The 20,372-nt window shown below is 42.3% G+C and overlaps 1 protein-coding gene across 11 annotated transcripts in view; it reads right to left on the minus strand.

The window, feature by feature from the left end:
• Positions 1-4,547: 4,547 nt before the first annotated feature.
• PEX5L (peroxisomal biogenesis factor 5 like) overlaps positions 4,548-20,372 on the minus strand; it is a 243,407-nt gene continuing 227,582 nt past the window's right edge. For all 11 annotated transcript variants that reach the window (XM_078350215.1, XM_078350214.1, XM_078350212.1 and 8 more), the window contains 4 exons: positions 18,364-18,561; positions 17,496-17,661; positions 16,964-17,121; positions 4,548-11,163 (listed from right to left, as the gene is read on the minus strand). In XM_078350215.1, coding sequence (XP_078206341.1) covers positions 10,959-11,163; positions 16,964-17,121; positions 17,496-17,661; positions 18,364-18,561 — 727 coding nt within the window. In that variant the 3' untranslated portion in view covers positions 4,548-10,958. The remainder of the gene's footprint in view (positions 11,164-16,963; positions 17,122-17,495; positions 17,662-18,363; positions 18,562-20,372) is intronic.

Here is a 20,372-nt window from a genome sequence, read left to right on the forward strand (position 1 = left end):
TGCCATTGATTGTTTTATATGTCAGTGCAGCAGGTAACTTCAAACATGATGAGTCTTATTTCTTTTTAGGGGTTCTGGTGTTACCAGGCAGGTGTCACAGTGGAACCTCAGTGATGGCACGTTGTTGCCTCTGTGGAGGAGGGAGGGGCTGGGGCAGGGCGGGGTCTCCTGCTTGGGTTTCTCTGCTGGATGTCACCGCACAGATCTTTCTGTTGTTCCCTGGATCTCAGTTTGCTGACGGCCCCCTTAACACAGATAAAAGCAGAATGGGTACATGCTACGTCCAGAGATTTAGGTGTTTCTATGACACTGTGTCTCTAAGGCAATGAGTTCTCTGTTGCTGCTGTGACAAATTACCATAAACTCAGTGGCTTAAAATACATGTATTAGTATGCAAATGGGTGGGGCTAAGATCAAGGTGTGGGTAGGGGAGATTTAGAGAGAATCAATTCCGGCTTTTTCTAGCTTCTAGTGTCTGCTCACATTCCTGGGCTCATGGTCTGCCCACACCAGTGGCATCACGGCAGCCCCTGCTTTCACAGCCACATCTCCCCGGCTCACTTACTGCCCTCTGATAAAGATCCTGTGGGCCAGGCATGGCTGCTCACACCTGTAATCCGAGCACTGTGGGAGGCCAAGGCGGGTGGATCACTTGAGGCCAGGAGTTCAAGACCAGCCTGGCCAGGATGGGGAAACCCCACCTCTACCAAAAATATAAAAATTAGCCAGGCATGGTGGTGCATGCCTGTAATCCCAGCTACTTGGGAGGCTGAGGCAGGAGAATCGCTTGAACCCTGGAGGCAGAGGCTGCAGTGAGCTGAGATGGTGCCACTGCCCTCCTGCCTGGGCAACAGGGTGAGACTCCATCTCAAAAAAAAAAAAAGACCCTCGTGATTACATTGATCTCACCTAGATAAGCCAGAATATTCTTCTCAAGATCCTCAGCATAATCACATCTGCAGAGTCTGTGCTGCCATGTGAAGTAACATAGTCACAGGCCTGTGAACATCTTTGCATGGAGTATTATTTTTCCCACCACATAGGATATGTTAATTGGTGCTTAGAAATCCATTCAGTGCTCGTTTTTTTTTCAGAAGAATGAACCGATCTATTTTTAAAAATCCAAGTAAATGACCAGCGTCTGTGTTCTGCCAGATGTTTTGCTGAGGGAGATGAAACAAGGAGGGAATGATTAAGACAGCGAAGGGTGATTTGCTACCAGAGAATGCTGAAGTTTCTGGGACAACGTTCGCAAGCCCCATTACTCACATCCATTTTCTTTTTTTTTGACAGTTTCGCTCTTGTTATCTAGACTGGAGTGCAGTGTGTGAACTCAGCACACCCTCCGCCTCCTGGATTCAAGGGATTCTCCTGAGTAACTGGGATTACAGGCACGTGCCACCACACCCGGCTAATTTTGTATTTTTAGTAGAGGGTTTCTCCATGTTGGTCAGGCTGGTCTCAAACTCCTGACCTCAGGTGATCCGCCTCAGCCTCCCAAAGTGCTGGGATTACAGGCGTGAGCCACCGTGCCCGGCCGTCCACTTTCTCTGCCTCATCGTGCCGAATCAGGGAGCTTCCCAGTGTGAATATGCACTGTTGAATTTTTGGTCTTGCTTTTCAGTGCTGTTGGTGATAAACTTCAGTTGTAGTGGGAAGTTTAGTAGGAAGCCGTGAGCCATTCTCATCCCTCGTGCCACAGTCATTTCAAAACCAGCCAGGAAAAGTCTGTCATTGCGGTAGGGAGGCAGGGTGTAACTGTGGCAGTGGAGGCACACAAACCTGAAGCCATGTCCTGTTTCCAACACGGACTAGCCGTGTGACTTCGGGAAACACAGAATTTCCTGAGATTCAGTCTTTTCATCTGTACAGAGGGCACAGTAATACCTGCGGTGGGTCACATAAAGCACACGACAGTTCGGTGAACACAGGGCCTGTTTACATCACCGTTTTCAGCCATTTGGCATTGACTTTATGGAGGTTTTGACCATTTGTTTCAGTCTAAAAGATTTTTTAAAATATCAGAATTATGCCAACATTGACGACTTTTTTCCAAGACTATTTTTCTGGAGATAACGTCATTAAGCCGGTTAATTTTGTTGATGTAAATAGCATGGCTCATCACTCAATAAACAGTAAACATCTACTAGGTGCTATGCATTCTTTTCTTAGAATGTATCTGTAAATAAAGATAAGATTCCTGCCCTTGTTTCATTTTATTTCTTAGCAAGGAGAGATAGATACTAAACATAAAAAATAAGTAGAATCTATAACAAGAGGTGTTAAATGCTGCAAAATGAAACACACAGGAGTGGTGAGGGTGCAGATCGCAGTATAAATAGGGTCTGCAGGAAACGTCATTTGGAGGTGAGATTTGAACCAAGACTTGAAGGGAGCGAAGGAGTCACCCAGGGGGTATTTGGGGAAAGAATGTGCTTGGCAGAGGGACTAGCTGGTGCATGGGCCCCACAGTGAGGGGTGTCTGCCATCAGAGGAGCATCAAAAGTATCAGTATAGCTCAAGAGAAGGGAGCGAGGGGGAGAGCAGTGTGAGAGGAGCTCAGAGAGGGGCCAGCCTGCCCGGGCCCAGGAAGCTTTGGGAAGGGCTTCACTCGAGGATAATAGGGCATCCTTGTAGGGCCATGGGCAGAGCAGTGACCCAATCTGACTGAAGTTTCATAAATTCTTGTTCAGATGAGATGGTAGGAAGGCAAGGATGAAGACTGGGGCTCCTGTGGTTGGCAAGGTGGGAGGGTGATGGCTCAAACGGTGGGAGCAGTGAAGCTGTGGGAATGGTCAGATTCGGGATGCATTGAAGGTGAGACCTGAAAATTCCCTGATGCATAGGGTGTAGGGTATGAGGGAATGAGCGTAGCTAAAGCTAACCTCAGTTTTTATCCCGAGGAGCTGAAGAGTGTAGTTACAATGAACTGAGATAGGGAAGGCTTGGTGGGACTGGGGTGGTAATGGTGGAGAAGGACGGCTGCAAGTCCAGTTTAAGATATGCTAAGTTTGAAACGCCCATTAGAACTCCACGGTTGATGCTGAGTAGGAAGCTGGATATCCAACTTGATTTTGGGAGCGAGATCTGGACTAAAGATGGAAACTTGGGACTTGTTGACATCTAGATGATATTTGAAACAATGGGACTGGGTACAGTCAGCAACGGAGGAAGACAGGACACAGAAGTCCAGGGATTGTGAGCTAACAAAGGAGGCTGAGCGGAGTGACCTTCGAGGTGGACGGAAGCCAGGAGCATGGTGCTTGGAGTGGAAGCTACGAGAAGGCAGTGTCCTATGGAGGTGAGAGTGATCAACCTTCCAGGAACTGTTACACGGTAAGTGAGCTGAGGGCTGGGAATCCAGGTCCTGCGTGATCTCTGTGGGAGCAGTTTTGGAGGCACGGTGAAAGGGGAGGGTTGAGGAGACAATGGGAGGAGAGGAGTTGCAGATGACGAAAGCAGCCAGCTCTTCGAGGAGTCTTATAACAGTGGGAAGCAAAGAAGGGAGGGGTGGCTGATGGGAAATGGGGTGAGGTCAAGGGAAGGTTTTTGTTTTTAAATGTGAGAAATAAGTTGGTCAAATAGAAAAAGAAATATTGAGGGTGTAAGAAAGAGATGGAAGATGTCCTTGAGCTAATCTGAGGTCCTCGAGCAGGGAAAAGGTGATGGGATCTGGTGACAAAGTGGGGAGGTGATTTAGATAAGGATACAGAAAGACGGTGGGAATGGGGGAAGGCAGAGGCCAGGGAAGCGGGGAGGTGATTTAGACAAGGACACAGAAAGACGGTGGGAATGGGGGAAGGCAGAGGCCAGGGAAACGGGGAGGTGATTTAGACAAGGACACAGAAAGACGGTGGGAATGGGGGAAGGCAGAGGCCAGGGAAGGGGGAGGTGATTTAGACAAGGACACAGAAAGACGGTGGGAATGGGGGAAGGCAGAGGCCAGGGAAGGGGGAGGTGATTTAGACAAGGACACAGAAAGACGGTGGGAATGGGGGAAGGCAGAGACCAGGGAAGCGGGAGCTGATTTGGATAAGGACACAGAAAGATGGTGGGAATGGGGAAGGCAGAGACCAGGAGTGCAGCTATTAGTGGTGAGAAGACACAGTCCTGAGAGAATCTGACAGTTCTCATTTTCCTGCTTTATTTTCTCAGCAAAACAGGAGGCAATTTCATCAGTTGAGAGCAATGACGGGGGAATTTAGGGATTTGAGAAGAGAGGAGAGGTGTGAAGTAGTTGTCCCAAACTCCACTTGCCAACTAGTCTTACCCCACTTGCCACGTAAGAGGAAATTTTCCTGACCACCTACAGATAAAGGTGCCCCCCACGCGTTCTCATGATAACGTATTTGCCTTGTTCTGGTACTCTGTAGCACATGGCATTCTTAACTGTTCAAGTATTGGCGGGTGTCCTTTCGCAGACATCTATTCCACGGCAGTTCTGACCTCATTTACTTACTACTGTATCTCACGCCCAGAAAGGTGCCAGCACATAGTTTGTACCTAAATATTTATTGACCGACCAAAAAACCAGAAGACCCTAAAACTGAAATTTATTTTAATATTTTTATTCTAAAAGAATCACAAAATTCAATTTCAGGTTAGATAATATTTTAGTCTTAAAAAATTAACAAAGGAGGAAGATTTTTAAAGTTTTGTTGTATATCCAAAAATGCATTCCTGATTTCCAGATAACTCATGCAAAATCATATGTAGTGACATTCAGAAAAAGGACCTTTAGCCGCTAGTACAAATTGGATTCCATTTAATCAGAAGCAGTTCTGATCCCCAAATCCCATTTTGAAAGATTCCTGAAAAGACCCTGAAGCCGCAGTTTATTTGAAACCATAGTTTAAAATTGCACAAATATAAATACAATTTAATAATGTGAAAAAGGGAAGGCATGCTTCCAATAATAGTATGAAAATACTACCTTAATCTCGGTACGCAAAATAGAAGCCAACTGAGTAAACACATGGATATGATGAGGTTATTTTACGGTAGTAATTTTATTTCAAAGAGCGATGCAGGGAAATACTAAGATGAAGCCTTGATACTCAACAGTTGTGCTATGATACATCTGATCTCACTACATCACTGATACAGTATCACATAATATGCCAATAACTTTAAGATCTACCCCCCACTGCCATTAATTTACTATAGGTCACTTAATTTGAATTGGTGTTAATTTAGTAACCTAATGTAAACATTTAAACTTAATTTTTTGTTATCTATTTCAGCTTGAAAATGAAATCCCAAGATGTTAAACATTTGTGATCATGATGAGGAAGCATCACAGAACACTTTGTCTGAAAACAACATTTTTAGAATAGATAAGTAATACTCATAGATATACAAAATATATAGAAATGTCTTTTCTAAATAGTTAAATGTTTGTTACAGTTTGTAAAAAGTTTAATAATAATGGGTTTTTTTTCAACCAATGTAAACAAATTTGGGCAATGCGAATTGAAGAAAGTTCAGGTTAGATGATATATGCAGAAAATGAAAGGAAGTTGGTAAAAACTTAGGTTTGCTGTATTTCCTTTAACTACTGGTAATGTAGTCCATCATGGACACATTTTTCACGTGGCAGAGTTCTTGTGTGGTATCCATGCAAAAAACATTCTATATCTCAGTGAAAATGCCAAATACTTGCATTACCTCGTCGGGTGTGCATACCTCTTAGTCTTTTTGTGTGACACCATTTCCCTTTCCAAGAAATTTGAAGACCACCACCACTCCCCCAAAGGATGATACACATTTTACAGTTGGGCAAAGACCTGCCTAACTGTTGTTTCCATCTGAATATTGTTTTGAGTGCAGGCTTCTGAAAGTATCCCACGTTGCTCATCAGGTTTTGCTGTGACATTCTGCAGCACTGCAAGTTAGTTTTCTCTTACAGAGAAGGTCCTCAGAAAACAGTTCTGAGACTGGCACACTTGTCTCTGGACTGTGTTATTGTGGTATTTCTGCAGAGGGTGCAGGGAGGGGAAACTTCAAGGCAAAATGCCACGTAAGAGGTTGTTAAACCTCGAGGTTTAAGTTTCTGTTTTTCTCCTCTTTAACTGTTTAATGCCTCCTCACAGGGATCTTTGCTATGTGTGACTGTGTAGAATTCTGTCTTTGAGCTTATGGTATGGGTGTGAGGGTACTGGGGTGTATGGATGAGGAACAGAGCGGTTTCTAACATAAGACCCTGTGGTCTCACTGAGCTCTGCTCTCTCCCTTTCTGGTCTCCTTATAAAATCGGGGTTACAGGAGAAGGCAGTAAGAGGATTTCAGAGTTGGTTGTGAGTGACATGAAATCACCTCATCACTCCCTAAATCACATGTTTTTAGACCTGGTGATCAAGTCCAGTTTCTCATGGGATATTTGGCCCAAGCAGTTCAACTACCATACAAATAGGGCTGCATCAGACAACGTTGTGACACCTCACACACTCATGATGTGACATTTGCGGAAATTAAGGCCCCATATCTACCTGGCTGTGTGATGATTTTGGTGTGCCTGACATTACCCCAACCTCCTCACTTTATTTAGAATATCAGCTTTTCTAATGTATTCCTAAACTTTTAGAAAAATTTTGAAATGCATTATGAAGAATTTAGAGTCCAAGTCTTTATATGCTGAGACAGTCAACAGGATTTAGTTTAGCAGTGTCCAGACACTTGGATTTCTTTAGGTTTTGGATCTGTTGTGGCTCAACTGGTTTTTAAAGAAGTGTTTAGATGTCTAAGTACCCAGATTCTTCAGAGGATTACTTTGGCCCTGGGAACCCTGTACAAACCAGATGTGTGAATATCTGCCAAGTTCAGTGTGACAGCATGAAAACGATCTCAAGGATAGGATAAGAAAAGCATAGTCCACAAAAATGCTCCCTTGTATAGAGGCAAGGAACAATGAGCTAACCTGTAAGACTTAATCATGCACTGTGTAAATTTACATTCAGTCAAGTTATCTTGCATGCTTTGGTTAATATTTGAGTAGGCAGATTTGCAAGTACTAGTGCATGCAATATTTTTGTACCTGAGGTTATATGTTTTGCTTTTAAAAAATCGCTTTTTTACAACCTTTATGCCAGAATTTATCTATGAACACTCTTTAAAAAAAAAAAAATATATATATATATATGTATCTACTTCTTAGTTCAAAACAGTTTAATTTCAGCCGGTTCTGTAACTACTGAGATGATAGGGAAACGAGAGTAAAATGTGGATAAGAAATGAATTTGAAATTATTTTACAAGGTTGAAATCATAAGTGTGCAGGTGTAATCATTTCTAAAATAAGAGGGTTCAAAAAGGATGGAATCTGAAGTAAGCCTTTAGAATATCCTGTTTCTAGAATGTTCTAGAAGTATCTCAAGATATGAAACAACCACCACTTCTACAACAGCTAACTTGAAGTCCAGTCCAATCTTGAGGAATGGATTCAGCAGCAAATAAGAAAAGGTCTCAGCATGATCAACTTGCTTTCTCTATATTCCCAAGCTCACAAAGTTTATGATAAAGAGTTTGGAAGCTGTTATGATAAGTGGGACTAGCTGCAACTGTGCTCTAGTCTCACTTGTATGGCAAGAATATACCAGAAATATTTATCTATACAAGTATTTAGACATGGGGCCCATGATTCAATATCATAGTTCTCTTAGAAGAATGAGGGAAGTGGCATGAAACTCTGAGAGTGAGTGTGTGAAACATAAGCGGACATTCCTGTCCAGTTACGTTTCCACGCTTTTCAGTTCTCCCAGATTGGCTGGGAAAGCACAGCTCATCGTTTTCTATTAAAGTTTCTTGGTGGACAAGATCTGCCTGGTTTTCAGTAGTCATGGGGAGTGAGTTCTGGAGGAAGTAAAGGGAATCAATCAGTATGATTGGCCCAGTAAGAGGGATCTTTATTCCTGCTCCTCTCCCCATCCCTCCGCCTCCTCCTCACCAGGAAGGTACAGCAGCCCATAGAATTAGTACCAGAAACGGTTATAACATGTTTTGAAACTCAGCAGTGATCACTGGCTTTCTCTATGTTTTCATCCAATTTGCAGGCAAAGTCAGCCCCTGAAAGTAACGTCTATGTAACTGAGTGGCCATTCTAGTAAAAAATCATCTTCTAGGAGCTGTCAGGCTGTTATGCCTTAATACATGAGAAAGGAAACGCAAGCCTTCTCAGAGTACCTCAGAAGGGATATAAGGATTCCCCCCCTTTCAAATGGAAAGAGTAATTTAAATGACAATCTTATGCCACACCAAAAATAGTTCTGCCAAAAAATAAAGTAGATGCCCTTTTAAAAAACCAAACATTTGCTATACATGATTTATACAAAAAGACTGTTCTGAAGTCTTGTCACTTATTTTTTGGTGGTGCTCCTATAAACTGTTGCTCATTTTTAAATAATGGTTTTTACTTAATTTTATAAAAGATTTTATTAAAAAATGCAACTGTTTTCCTCTTGGGCTGTAATTCTGGACTTCTTGACAGCCTATAAAAATCTTAGATCTGACGGATACTAGATATACTGGCGAAAGTCCTAGTAAAGTGCTCTGCAAATTGCCAAATGATGGTGAGAACGGAAGACTGTCTAGTCTTCCCTAAAACAGCTCCTTGGAGTTTGTGTTCCAATAGCAAAATCAAACCTGGGCCCTAGAATTTGCCGCCATTTAGCAACAAATTAATTATTTGACATTTATACTAGTTTCAGGCTGCAAATTCAGTTGCTGCTCGAAGTGTAGAGTGGCATCACGGACAGAACTCTTGCAGAGTTTGCTTCGAATCCTTTGTTCAGAGAATCCTCGTGGACTATTGAAGCTGACTTGCTGGTCAAGGTATGGAGACGGTCGGAGGAAGGAGCAGGGGGGGAAAGGATGCTCTTCCGTCAGGCATATTTTCCATCAGGCATAGTCAAGCAGCCCCTGCCGTGGTTTGGAGGCTGTCTCCAAGAGTCCTTACCGGACTGAGTTTCTCAAATTCTACAACTCTCAGATGCCATTCTTGAAAATACTGTTGAGCTTCACTTTGCTGCTGAGATGGTAGAGAAGCACAGGCTGAGACTGGATGGTCGCTGCTGCCCTTGAGGATGCCTGAATCCCTTTGCCTTCTGCTGAGCAGCTGGAGCTACTGCCTGGCCCAAGTGAGCTTTGACAATGAGTATCAAAACCCGGCATTCCCACAGTGCCCTCAGCGCTTTGTCTTTATGAACTAGAATAGCTTATAACATACATAACCCTCCGGGATCTGTGGTTTCTGTTCAGCTGAGGCCCCCTCACAACCCAGGGACTTCAAATGTAACAGAGGAGAGGATTTATTACTGCACCTAGCACTCGATTTATACGCATGTGCACACCTGCCTCTCAGGAGAAGCTGATCACTCAGGCAGTTAGACTGTTTTGACCCCAATTCTGTGGAGTTTTTGTTGCTGTTGTTTTGTTTTCCAGTGGGCAACTATAATCATGAGTGGAATGAGATTACTAACCAAAGAACATAAAGCAAAGTTAGGGTCAGACTACCTTGGGGAAGGTTCTAGACAAAGGAAGGAGACGACGTCAAAAAGAATGGGCTAACTTTCCAGACCTGACGTTGGCAAAACTGTATTTCGATTAGCATTTTGCAAACAGTGTTCCTCATTCTTAAAAAAAAAATTAGCTTTTAAAATAATCACCAAGCCCCAAACACATTAAAAACATTCTGGAAACTAAGTGGAATTTATCCAGTTAAAACACCACTGCCAATAGAAAATTCCCGATATTTGCTAAATATTCAGAGAGCCAAAGAGCATGCGCTTTCATATCAAATCACCGGCATCCAGTGAGATTCGGTCTGAAGATGTTGCTCTTCTGTCACTTAGAATGCAAGGGGATAAACAGTGCAGATTATTATGAAACCAAGAACACATAATTTTTAGGAAAAAATGTTATTTATCACTCTTAATAAATATTATTTAAAATATGTGTGGTTTAAAAGGAATATTGGTGTGCAGGGCAGTTATAAAGCCAGTAAAATATGATGATAAAGCAAGTTAAACTGAACTCAATAGAAATCACGAGATCACCAGACTTTCTCCCTGCAGAGAATGCGTGGAGAGACAGTAGTACCTTGTGTCTTACTTCTGTTCATACAGTCCCAGAAAGCATGTGCATGAAAAGATCTGTTTGCCACATTTACATCTATGTCATCATATCTGCTTTAAGAAAAACATTCCTTCAAAACCCTACACTATGAAAAACTATTTTCAGGAATTGTTTATTTGGTCCGTTGATCGAATGAGGCTGAGTTCTCAAATCTTCCACCCCCAAGTTAAAAATTGGAGCAACGAAACAGAACTCCAGCAAGGCATAAATAAGATATTAAAGTGCATATATACAATCCCAGAAAAGTTTAGATTGGGAACAGCAAAAATTTCTAGTGCAAAAACTGCTTTTGCCAGCAAAGCTCCCTCTCTGGAATCAAGGGCTACAGTAAAAGTTAAAATTGGAACAGGTTTAAGCAATGCCTGTCTTTAGTCACGAGTTAATATATGTGCATGCACCAGTGGCCCCAGCTATGCTCAGTCTTGCAAAAGGAGACAGTTCAGAAACAGTCAGGTTTCCCCAGTCTGAAGCAGTGCTCTCTCCAGGTTTCCCTGAACAAGCTCCTCGGATGTGGCGTCAGCTGCAAGTGAAGAGAGAAACCCAAAGAACGCGTGTCGCAATATGCCTGCAACTTGTGCAGAGGATTCCACACACTTTCTTCAGCTCTCAGTTCTTCCTCTGAGCCTGACCTTGACGCTACAGACAACATTTTGTGCTTTTGGATCTGAACAGAGACTGGGCACTGTCTATAGGAATTAATTTGCTTGGGCTATATGACCATGGCCTTTTGAATATTTGATTTATCCTTTTGAAATTCATAATAAAATAGTTTTTCATTTTTCAGTACAATTACACAGATCGAAGATTATTAGTACTGGTATTATTCTTTCTTCAAGGATCCAAGTTGAAAGCTCTTAAGAGGACATCCAGGTCACCAAGATTAGCTGCCTGGAAGAGTTCTGGTTGGTCCATCAGAGAGAGTGCAATTCTGAGGGCAGCCCAGATGTTCCCAGAGATTGCAGGATGAGGAACTTGCTGTTGATTCCTGCTCTTTCTTTGCAAACTGAGGGCAGTGAGAAAATTGCTGACCGCTTCTCTAAGAAGGTAGAGAAACAGATATTTTAAAATTTGTCACATTTCAGAGTTAGCAAATGTAAACAAAACAAAACAAAATTGGATTAAGCGATTTTAGTCTAAAATCACCTCTTACGGCGTTCTGGATGGTCAAATGAACAACTTTCTAATTCTTTTATACTCTTTAGTGAGCAATCATTGTTAAATATAAGAAAAATAAAAAGCAGGCTGGGCACGGTGGCTCACACCTGTAATCCCAGCACTTTCAGAGGCCAAGGCAGCTGGATCACTTGAGGTCAGGAGTTCGAGATCAGCCTGGCCAACGTGTTGAAACCCTACGTCTACTAAAGTTCAAAAATAGCTGGGTATAGTGGCACATGCCTGTAATCCCAGCTACTTGGGAGGCTGAGGCAGGAAAATCGCTTGAACCCAGGAGACAGAGGTTACAGTGAGTCGAGATTGTGCCACTGTACTCCAGCCTGGGCAACAGAGCGTGACTGTCTCAAAAAAAAAAAATAAATAAAACAACAACAGATTTTATTTTAGAAATGTCAAGTGGAGAGAAAGATTAATAGCAAAACCATGCAAATTCATTAATGCATTCAGTTTCCCCCCGCTCCAGGAATGATTTGGACACTTAATCCATCTGCAGATTTGATGTCTATAACTAGGTTTAAGAGGAGGAATATGGCCCTACATAAAAACACAGTGGTCTGATTTTTCCCATTAGTGGTGGACAAATGGAACACAGCTAGAGGGATGAGTTTGTTATTGGGCACCTGGACTTGAGTCCCAGTTACTTAGCAGTAGGCAATTTTCTCGTCTTTCCCAAGCCTTACTTTTCCTGAGTGTGTAATAGACATTTAAAGACTTTGTGAGGTGCGGTTGGATCAATCTACATGCAAGCTTTCACCACTGAGTAAGATCAGTAGTCCTCAGAGTGGGTCTGGAGAGGCTGGGGGATCAGTGAGGTCAAAATTATTTTTATGATGAAACTAAGATATTATTTGACCTGTTGCTTTCTTTTTTTTTTTTTTGCATGCTTACAGTGGAATTTTCCAGAGACTACATGGTACATGATCCCAAGAGGCATGCAGAAGCAGCTGTGGGAGTGTGTCTTCTAGTAAGCAAGATATTAAAGAGATTGGCAAAAATGTGAAACAGTGTCACTCTTCCAACTAAACTGAAAATTATTTTTTGTAAAATATATTATTTATGATAACATGTAGTTTTATTTTTTAAATTTATTTTTATTTTTTGAGACAGAGTCTTGCTCTGTTGCCCAGGCTGGAGTACAGTAGCACAAGCTCAGCTCACTGCAACCTCCCCCTCCCAGGTTCAAGCAATTCTTCTGCCTCAGGCCCCCTAGTACCTGGGATTATAGGTACGTACCACCATGCCTGGCTAATTTTTGTATTTTTAGTAGAGATGGGGTTTTACCATGTTGTCTGGGCTGGTCTTGAACTCCTGACCTCAGATGATTCACCTGCCTCAGCCTTCCAAAGTGCTGGGATTATAGGTGTGAGCCACTGTGCCTGGCCAAGTTTCATTCTTTTTAAATGAATTGTTAAAAATGTTTTCAGTTTAATTTCTAATATGGTAAATACTGATAGATATAACCCACATAAGCAAAAGCACTTTGAGGTTCTCAATACTTGTTAAAAGTATAGAGGGGTCTTGAGAACACCGAGTTAGAGGGAAGCTGAGTTAGATGCTGTCTGCAATCCCCCTGGCTCCTCTAGCCCACAAGTCCATGCTGCTGCTCAGGTGCCAGGTGAACCTGCTGGGTCTGCCCTCTTCAGTACCCCCACTCCACCCCAGCCTTGTAGAGTGGTCTGACATTCTTCCCAAGAACGATCATGCCACTTTAATTTGCATCCACTTTACTGTTCTCAAAAACCTTTCATACGCTTAATCTCATTTAACCCTGGAAGGCAGGTATTAAGCATCTGGTAAGAAACGTAGAAAATGAGGCTGGATTTCCAATTCTAACGCACACAAACCAGGAATTTGCTCATGTATATAGTTGATCTGCCTGACAATAAAAGGAAAGTGAGAGATGGTCATGGTGTGTGTGGCAACCTGGATAATGGAATGGAGTAGGTGCTCTAGTCACCCCCTTCTGGGTTTCCTGCAATCAAGCAAGAGAGGGCAGTTTATAAGTGGATGGACACAGGGGTCTGCCTGAGCGGCCCTTTTTACCCCCGCTTCACAGGATGGCAGCTGCACTGATGTCTCCCAGTTTTCTCTAATAGGTTCAGAGCTGCAAGAACCCAAGGGAAAGGAAGATCTTGAAAGCCTCTCATTTCTGGCTTCTTCCAGCCCCAAGTATGTGGTGATGTGGAGAGAAACAGAAGAGTCGAACTTACGCACCTCAGCAAATGACTCCCGCCTCCCCTGTAAAGATAGTCTGAACCTCTTCCCTTGCTTGCGAACTCAGAGTCCTTCTGGGGGGCTCAGAAGGTTATACATGTATATGTGCGAATAGTTTTCAAATATTCCACACACATATGTATAAGTAAGTTTAAATCGTTTGTGTACATTGTCATGATTAATAAAAAGCCCACTCATTTAAAAGCATTATGTTACAGCTTTCTCTCATTATACTCATACTAAAATATTACTATCAAGGGGGATAAAATTGTCATCAAAAGGAGTCCTCGTTTTTGAAAAGGTTAAGACTGGTTGGTCTAAGCTCTACTCTGGAGCTCTACTGACAAAGGTGTAACATTTTGGGCCACACCCAAGTTTCACACCAACAGTTTCCTCTCCTTATTGTAACTGTATATGTACCAGGGTAGTGCTCGCCTTTGACTCTCTATAGAAAATATGACATGACAAGCAGCAAGTGTCACAGCTACGTACACCAATACCTGCAGTTCTTGAGGGAGCGGTCCCAAGACGTTTTGGAACTGGAAGGTACTTGTACCAGCTCCTCACTTCCTTTTGAGCCCTTTCTCTATTGAGGGTTGTTGTTTCCTGAGCCTGCGCTTACACCTCAAGTTCTGCTTCTTTGCAGAATCCATTTAACATTTATGTCTCTCTCGCCGGGCACGGTGACTCACGCCTGTAATCCCAGCACTTGGGGAGGCTGAGGCAGGCGGATCATTTGAGGTCAGAAGTTCAAGACAAGCCTGACCAACCTGGTGAAACCTTGTGTTTACTAAAAATACAAAAATTAGCCAAGCATGGTGGTGGGCGCCTGTAATCCCAGCTACTCGGGGAGCTGAGGCAGGAGAACTGCTTGAACTTGGGAGGCAGAGGTTGTAGTGAGCTGAGATCATGCCACTGCACTCCAGCCTGGGTGACAGCGAGCCTCCATCTCAAAAAAAAGAAAAAAATTTACTTCTCACTTGATGGTCTTTCTTTTCTTTTTCTTTTTTTCAGGAAAAAGCACAAAATGCTCACCATTTCTCAGATTTCCCACATCTGGCATGACAACTAAAGACCCACAAAACTTAGCTGATATGTTTCAAAGTAGCCAACTGAGTAGTGTTGCCAGACTTAGCAATTAAAAATACAGAATGCTTCGCTAAATCTGAACTTCAGATAAACATCCCTTGGTATCCATGGGGGACTGGCTTCACAAACCCTGAGAATACCAAAATCTGAGAATGCTCACGTCCCCTGTATAAAATAGCACAGTATTTGCATATAACTTGCACGTATGTCCCACATACTTTAAATCATCTCCAGATTACTTACAGTGAATAAAATGTAAATGCGATTGCATTTGTTATACTATATTGTTTTTTAAAAATTGTATTTTTTAATGTATTCAATCCACAGTTGGTTAAACCCATGGATGTGGAACCATGGATGGGTGGCCCAATGGCCCAACTGTACAGGAATATCTCATGCAACGTTTGGAAAATACTTATACTAAACACTTACTTGTTGTTTATCTGAAATTCAAATTTAAGTGAGCATTCTGTGTTTTATCTGGTAACCCTAAAATTGAATTCTTCAGTATAGGAGACTTTCTGCTTGAGGATTTAAAATTTACGCCTTAACGGAGTTGGCCATCTTTACCTGTCATGAGCCTTCATGGGCTCCTGCAAATAGTAACCCTGCTGAATTTTGTAACTGTGAATGCTAATAAACTGCTCTATTGATCCTGCAAGTATTTTTTCTAACCCTAAGAAGTTACAATTAAGAAAAACTCATCTAGGGGCTTTATAAGAGCCTCCTTAAATTGAAGCTTTGTATATATTCAAAGCTTTACATATATAATATATGGTATTTATGTATAATATATAGTGTACCTATATAATATATAGTGCATATAGATATTTAATATATGTGTATGTATAAAATATAGTAAATAAAAATATATAGTGTATATATAACATGTGTGTAATGTTTATATTACATTCCCTTTTAAAGAACAGTTATAACAATTACATTATTTGTTTTATATATATATATTATATTTCCATCCCCCATCTCCCTTGTTCTAAAAAAAAGGGAATCTAAGGTGTCTCATAAAACACATATACACAACATATCCAGCAAAATGAATGAAAGAGGTAAATAGAAAATCTGGTTGGGAAAATAAGATGAAGCCAGGAATGAAGCTAGGATGGGAGACAGACATCAGCGGGGCCTGGACAGCTGACGCGTGGCGGGTGGCATACAGCTCTGGGCTTTTGCACAGCTGACGCACAGAGCCTCTGTAGTGGCACATTTCACAGTGTCCATAAAATAAAACAAGCCACTTGATAAGGAGTCATTTAGCTCTTTGTCCTCTTGACACAGTGTAATCCAGTGACTCATGCTCTTTGTAAGAGTTTTCTCCTATAGGGCAACACCTGTTTTCTAGGGCCTCCATGTTTGCCAGTAGCAAAACGCATCAGTGCAGTTCAGAAGCAGTAACTCTTCTGGGCTTGAACTCCCAACCTCAGGTGATCCACTCGCCTCGGTCTCCCAAAGGGCTGGGCCCACTGTGCTTGGCCTGTCTTTTTTTTTAACTAGTGAAGAAATTGAGGCTAAAAGTTATATACACAGAGTCACAAAACTGGTACATGACAGAGCTGTGATTTTAACCCAGGCTGGTCTAATTATTAAAGCCTTGCTCTTTCAGAGAATGAGAAAGGGTTTACATTTTTCATGGGGTTCAAAACTAACATTTAGTTCCTTTTCCAATTATGAAAGTCAAACCTGTTTATTTAGAAAATAGAAAAAATGGGAAAAGAAAGAAGAAAAAAGATTACCCATACTTTCATTATCCGAAAGAAATAAAGGTCATTTGTAGTCCCTGGTCATGGGAAAAAGGTAGGACACAGACCTCAGTGGTGTAGGATGAGGATGAGAAAGGCATTTTAAACTATGACCCAGTTCTGTGTTTTCTTTCCTCCCAGCTAACTTTGTTGGTATATTAGTTTAGAAAACCTGGATTCTTGGTTTTGTTTTGCTAAACACTGGTTCTGGGACTTTCTGAAATCATTTTGCTGGGTTCCCCTTACCCACACCCCCAAGGCTCTTATTTCCTTAAGTGGAAAATGAAAGATTGACTGGAAGTATTTCTCAAAAGTTGCCCTGGAGGGTGCTGAAGACCCTGATAACTTGTCCTAACCCAGGCCAATGAATCCAAATCTCAGGGGACAGGGACTGGGAATCCTCATTTCCCCAGATGCTGAGCAGACGGCTGCTCCCTAAAGACTGAGACCCGGAGAAGCTCAGGGTTCCTGCTGAAACAGGCCTTGGGAGCTGCAGGCTCCACATTCACTCTTACCAGCAGGAGGAGGAAGAACGCTCCGACCAAGGTGTTTCCTCAGGTAACTCAGCCTGAGGCCTGCGCTTGGCCGGTTGCCATACTTCACCTGTAGGCGCCCAGGTTGATGCAGCTGATTCCCAGGTTGTATCTGGACCGGATGAAGCCCGGCTGGATCTCCAGCGCTCGCGTGTAGGCCTCCACCGCTTCCTCGCTGCGGTCTCCATTCGCCAAGGTCGCCCCGAGACGGTTCCATAGTGAATAGTCCTGATGACAAAATCAGAGCTTTCTCACAACCCAGTGCAAGCCACAGTGACAGAGCATTCCCAGGTTTCTCTGCAGAGAAAGGAAGATGGCTAAAAATTTATTCAGTGCTCCTGGGTGGAGACCGTGGCCAGGTGAATTACTACACAATCTTCACGGACAATTTTGTCAAATGACTTTCACTCATCAACAAACAGCTAGCACTGGAGGTTGTCATGTAATTAATGTTTCTATTTTAGGTATTTCCCTATTGACAGCCACGCAGCACTTCATCAGTACCCATCACTTGAAACCACTGGAGGTGAAATAAAGTGGAGAAGGACTGTCGCGGGAAAACGTGTTACAGAGAGCACCGCGGTCTCACTGCGCCTTCTTACCTCCGGCCGGACAGTTAAGGCAGCGCTAAATGCATCTATTGCTCTGTTAAATTCTCCGCTCAGGTGAAACAGGACCCCTAGACCTGTCTGTAGGTCTGGGTCGATCATATCTCCATTTTGGTGGGCAGCTTCCAGATATAATTCCTTCACTCCTTCCAGAACAGAGCTACGAGAGAAAAAACAATTAGATGTGTAATCCTAACAGTCAGAACAGAAACGAGTTACTGTTAAATCTCTTCACTCTATTTCAAGAAATCTCTTCATTACAGACTGGAAAATTTTGCTTAAAATAACTTAATGAGAGGATTATTGATGCCGAGTGTTTTAAAATATGGCTGATTTTCATGAAGTACGTTCTTGAACACAGATACAGACTGCTGAGTAAGGTCTTCACGAGGAGAGTTCTGCTCATTACAAGCGCCAATGTGGAAACCCCACAGCTAAGTTTCCCAGGGCCTCAGTGAGCAAGAATTTAACCTAAGGATTGATTGTTGGCAGAAAACAAACTTTCTAGAAGACCAGACTTTCATTTTTCCCATTCCTAATTCTCAGGCTTGAGAAAATTTGGAGCATCAGTATTTCTTATACTTTGCCTTGGGTGAATTACGTGTCCAAAGCATTTGACTTTAAAATGTGGCACTCAGATAAATGCCTGAGTGCCCACAGTGTACACCATGTGCCTGAAGGAGGTTGGCCCTGGTCTAAGTGTCAGTCTTTCTAATGAGCGATGCTCCTCAAGCAGAATTCCCTCCTGCAAACCATTCTGGAGTGGGTGGCATCATGGATATGAGGCTCATTAGTTACCCATTAGGTGATTAATTGTATCTCTGGGTGTTTACTGCCAGCTGTAATGTAACGGGAAGGTTACCTATCAACTGGGGACTTAGACATCCGCCGGGTGAGGCCTGGAGATCCCTTCTTGCTCTTCACAAGGTACTTGTACTTTGGATTTTGCTTAATCCAATTCTTCAAAGCTTCACAGGCATCCTGCTGATGGCCAGTGTTAGTATAACTCACGGCCAAAGCCATCAGTGCTTTTAAGTTGTTGGGCTGCAATTCTAAGCACCTGAAAAAAAAAGCCAATTTCAGATTTTTTTTTTTTTTTAGTTCTAACAGTTCTTTAGAAAATGTGGGGGTCTTTATTAACTAAATGCTGCAAAATCATTGTTAAACTTGTTATATCAAGTCCTTGTAAAGCACCATATTTATCCACATAAAAACAGAGACCTGAGCATATTTTTAAGACAGTTAAAACTTAACCTAATAACTGCTAGGTTTGGTAATTTTAATAAGTGGCTTTAAAACTGTGTGGCTTATCCCTGCACATGATTTATTAGTGGTTAATCTAATAAGATCTAATGAGAAGTAGGGGATATCATTATTTTAATGCTGCTCTCTCTTATTTAAAAAATGGAATCTCACTCTGTCCCTGAAGCTGGAATGCAGTGGTGTGATCTCGGCTCACTGCAGGCTTTGCCTCCTGGCCTCAAGTGATTCTCCTGCCTCAGCCTCCTGAATAGCTGGGATTACAGACACCCACCACACCCAGCTAATTTTGTAGTTTTAGTAGAGACAGGGTTTTACCACATTGTCCAGGCTGGTCTTGAGCTCCTGACCTCAAGTGATCCACCCACCTCGGCCTCCCAAAGTATTGGGATTACAGGCGTGAGCCACCACACCTGGCCTTTACTATCAATATATTAAATGTATACATTTATACATTTAATGTATACATGTTCTCTTTTACATTTGTATATTAAACGTATAAATGTGTATATTTATACATTTAATACATAATAGTGTTTAAATATATACATACAAACATACATATATGTGTGTATACACACACATTAAAGGTACTTGTATATTTATACATTTAATATATAAATATGAAAGAGAACTGACTTGAATGTAGACATCTAGAGATGAAAGTTTGTGCAGTGTTTTGCTAAGGAGACGGAAATCCTTGTGTTTTCAGAACTGCCAATGTGGGTTTACAGGAGACAATGGCAAAGCTACTCCCCCACATTCGATTCCAATGGACTTTAGCAAGGGATTTCCAAACTGAAGCGCATGCAAATCATCTGGGGGGTCTCATAAAATCTGCGTTCGGATGCAGTAGGCCCGCTGGGGTGGGCCTGGGATTGTGCAGGTTTGACAAGCCTGGGATTGTGCAGGTGAAGGTGCGGTCTCTGGATAAGACTTTGAGTAACAAGCCCTAGACGGTACCTAATGCTGCTCTGTGGTGAGCCTAATCTCTCAGAAACTTATCAGCGCTGGGTAGAGAGGTTCCTAAGGCTGGATGCACATCACAAACACCTGGTGAGTTTTGAAAACGATTGCTGCCTGGTTCCCAGCCCTGCTCAATTAAATGATAATCTCTGGGCTGTGCTTGGGCGTCATTTTCCCCTCTAAATGATTCTAATGTGCATGTGTATACAGGGGTAAGAACTCAGAGCTCCAGGTCTGGAGCCAGGAGATGAGGGTTTACATTCTGTCTCTGCTACATACTCTCTGTGTGACCTTGACCTTCCTGATCCCCAATTCTCTCATCTGTAGGAAAAGGCTCTGAAGGGGCCATACCCCAGGCACCATTACCTCATCAGATACCAATTCTGATCCCCAATTCTCTCATCTGTAGGAAAAGGCTCTGAAGGGCCATACCCCAGGCACCATTACCTCTTCAGATACCAACAGAATATTGAAATCTAGGTTTCCAAGACTGTAAAGCCCTAGAATTTCAAGAGTCTAGAATTCCTACAATCTAAGATTCCGAAGCTATAGGATTTATACACAAACATTATGTATGTACATCCATATAAACATACACATATGTTCTCTTCCTATAGCACTATATTAAAGGTACTTACAAGAAAA

This window comes from Callithrix jacchus, chromosome 15 (genome assembly GCF_049354715.1).
Source record: "Callithrix jacchus isolate 240 chromosome 15, calJac240_pri, whole genome shotgun sequence".
Lineage (NCBI taxonomy): Eukaryota > Metazoa > Chordata > Mammalia > Primates > Cebidae > Callithrix > Callithrix jacchus.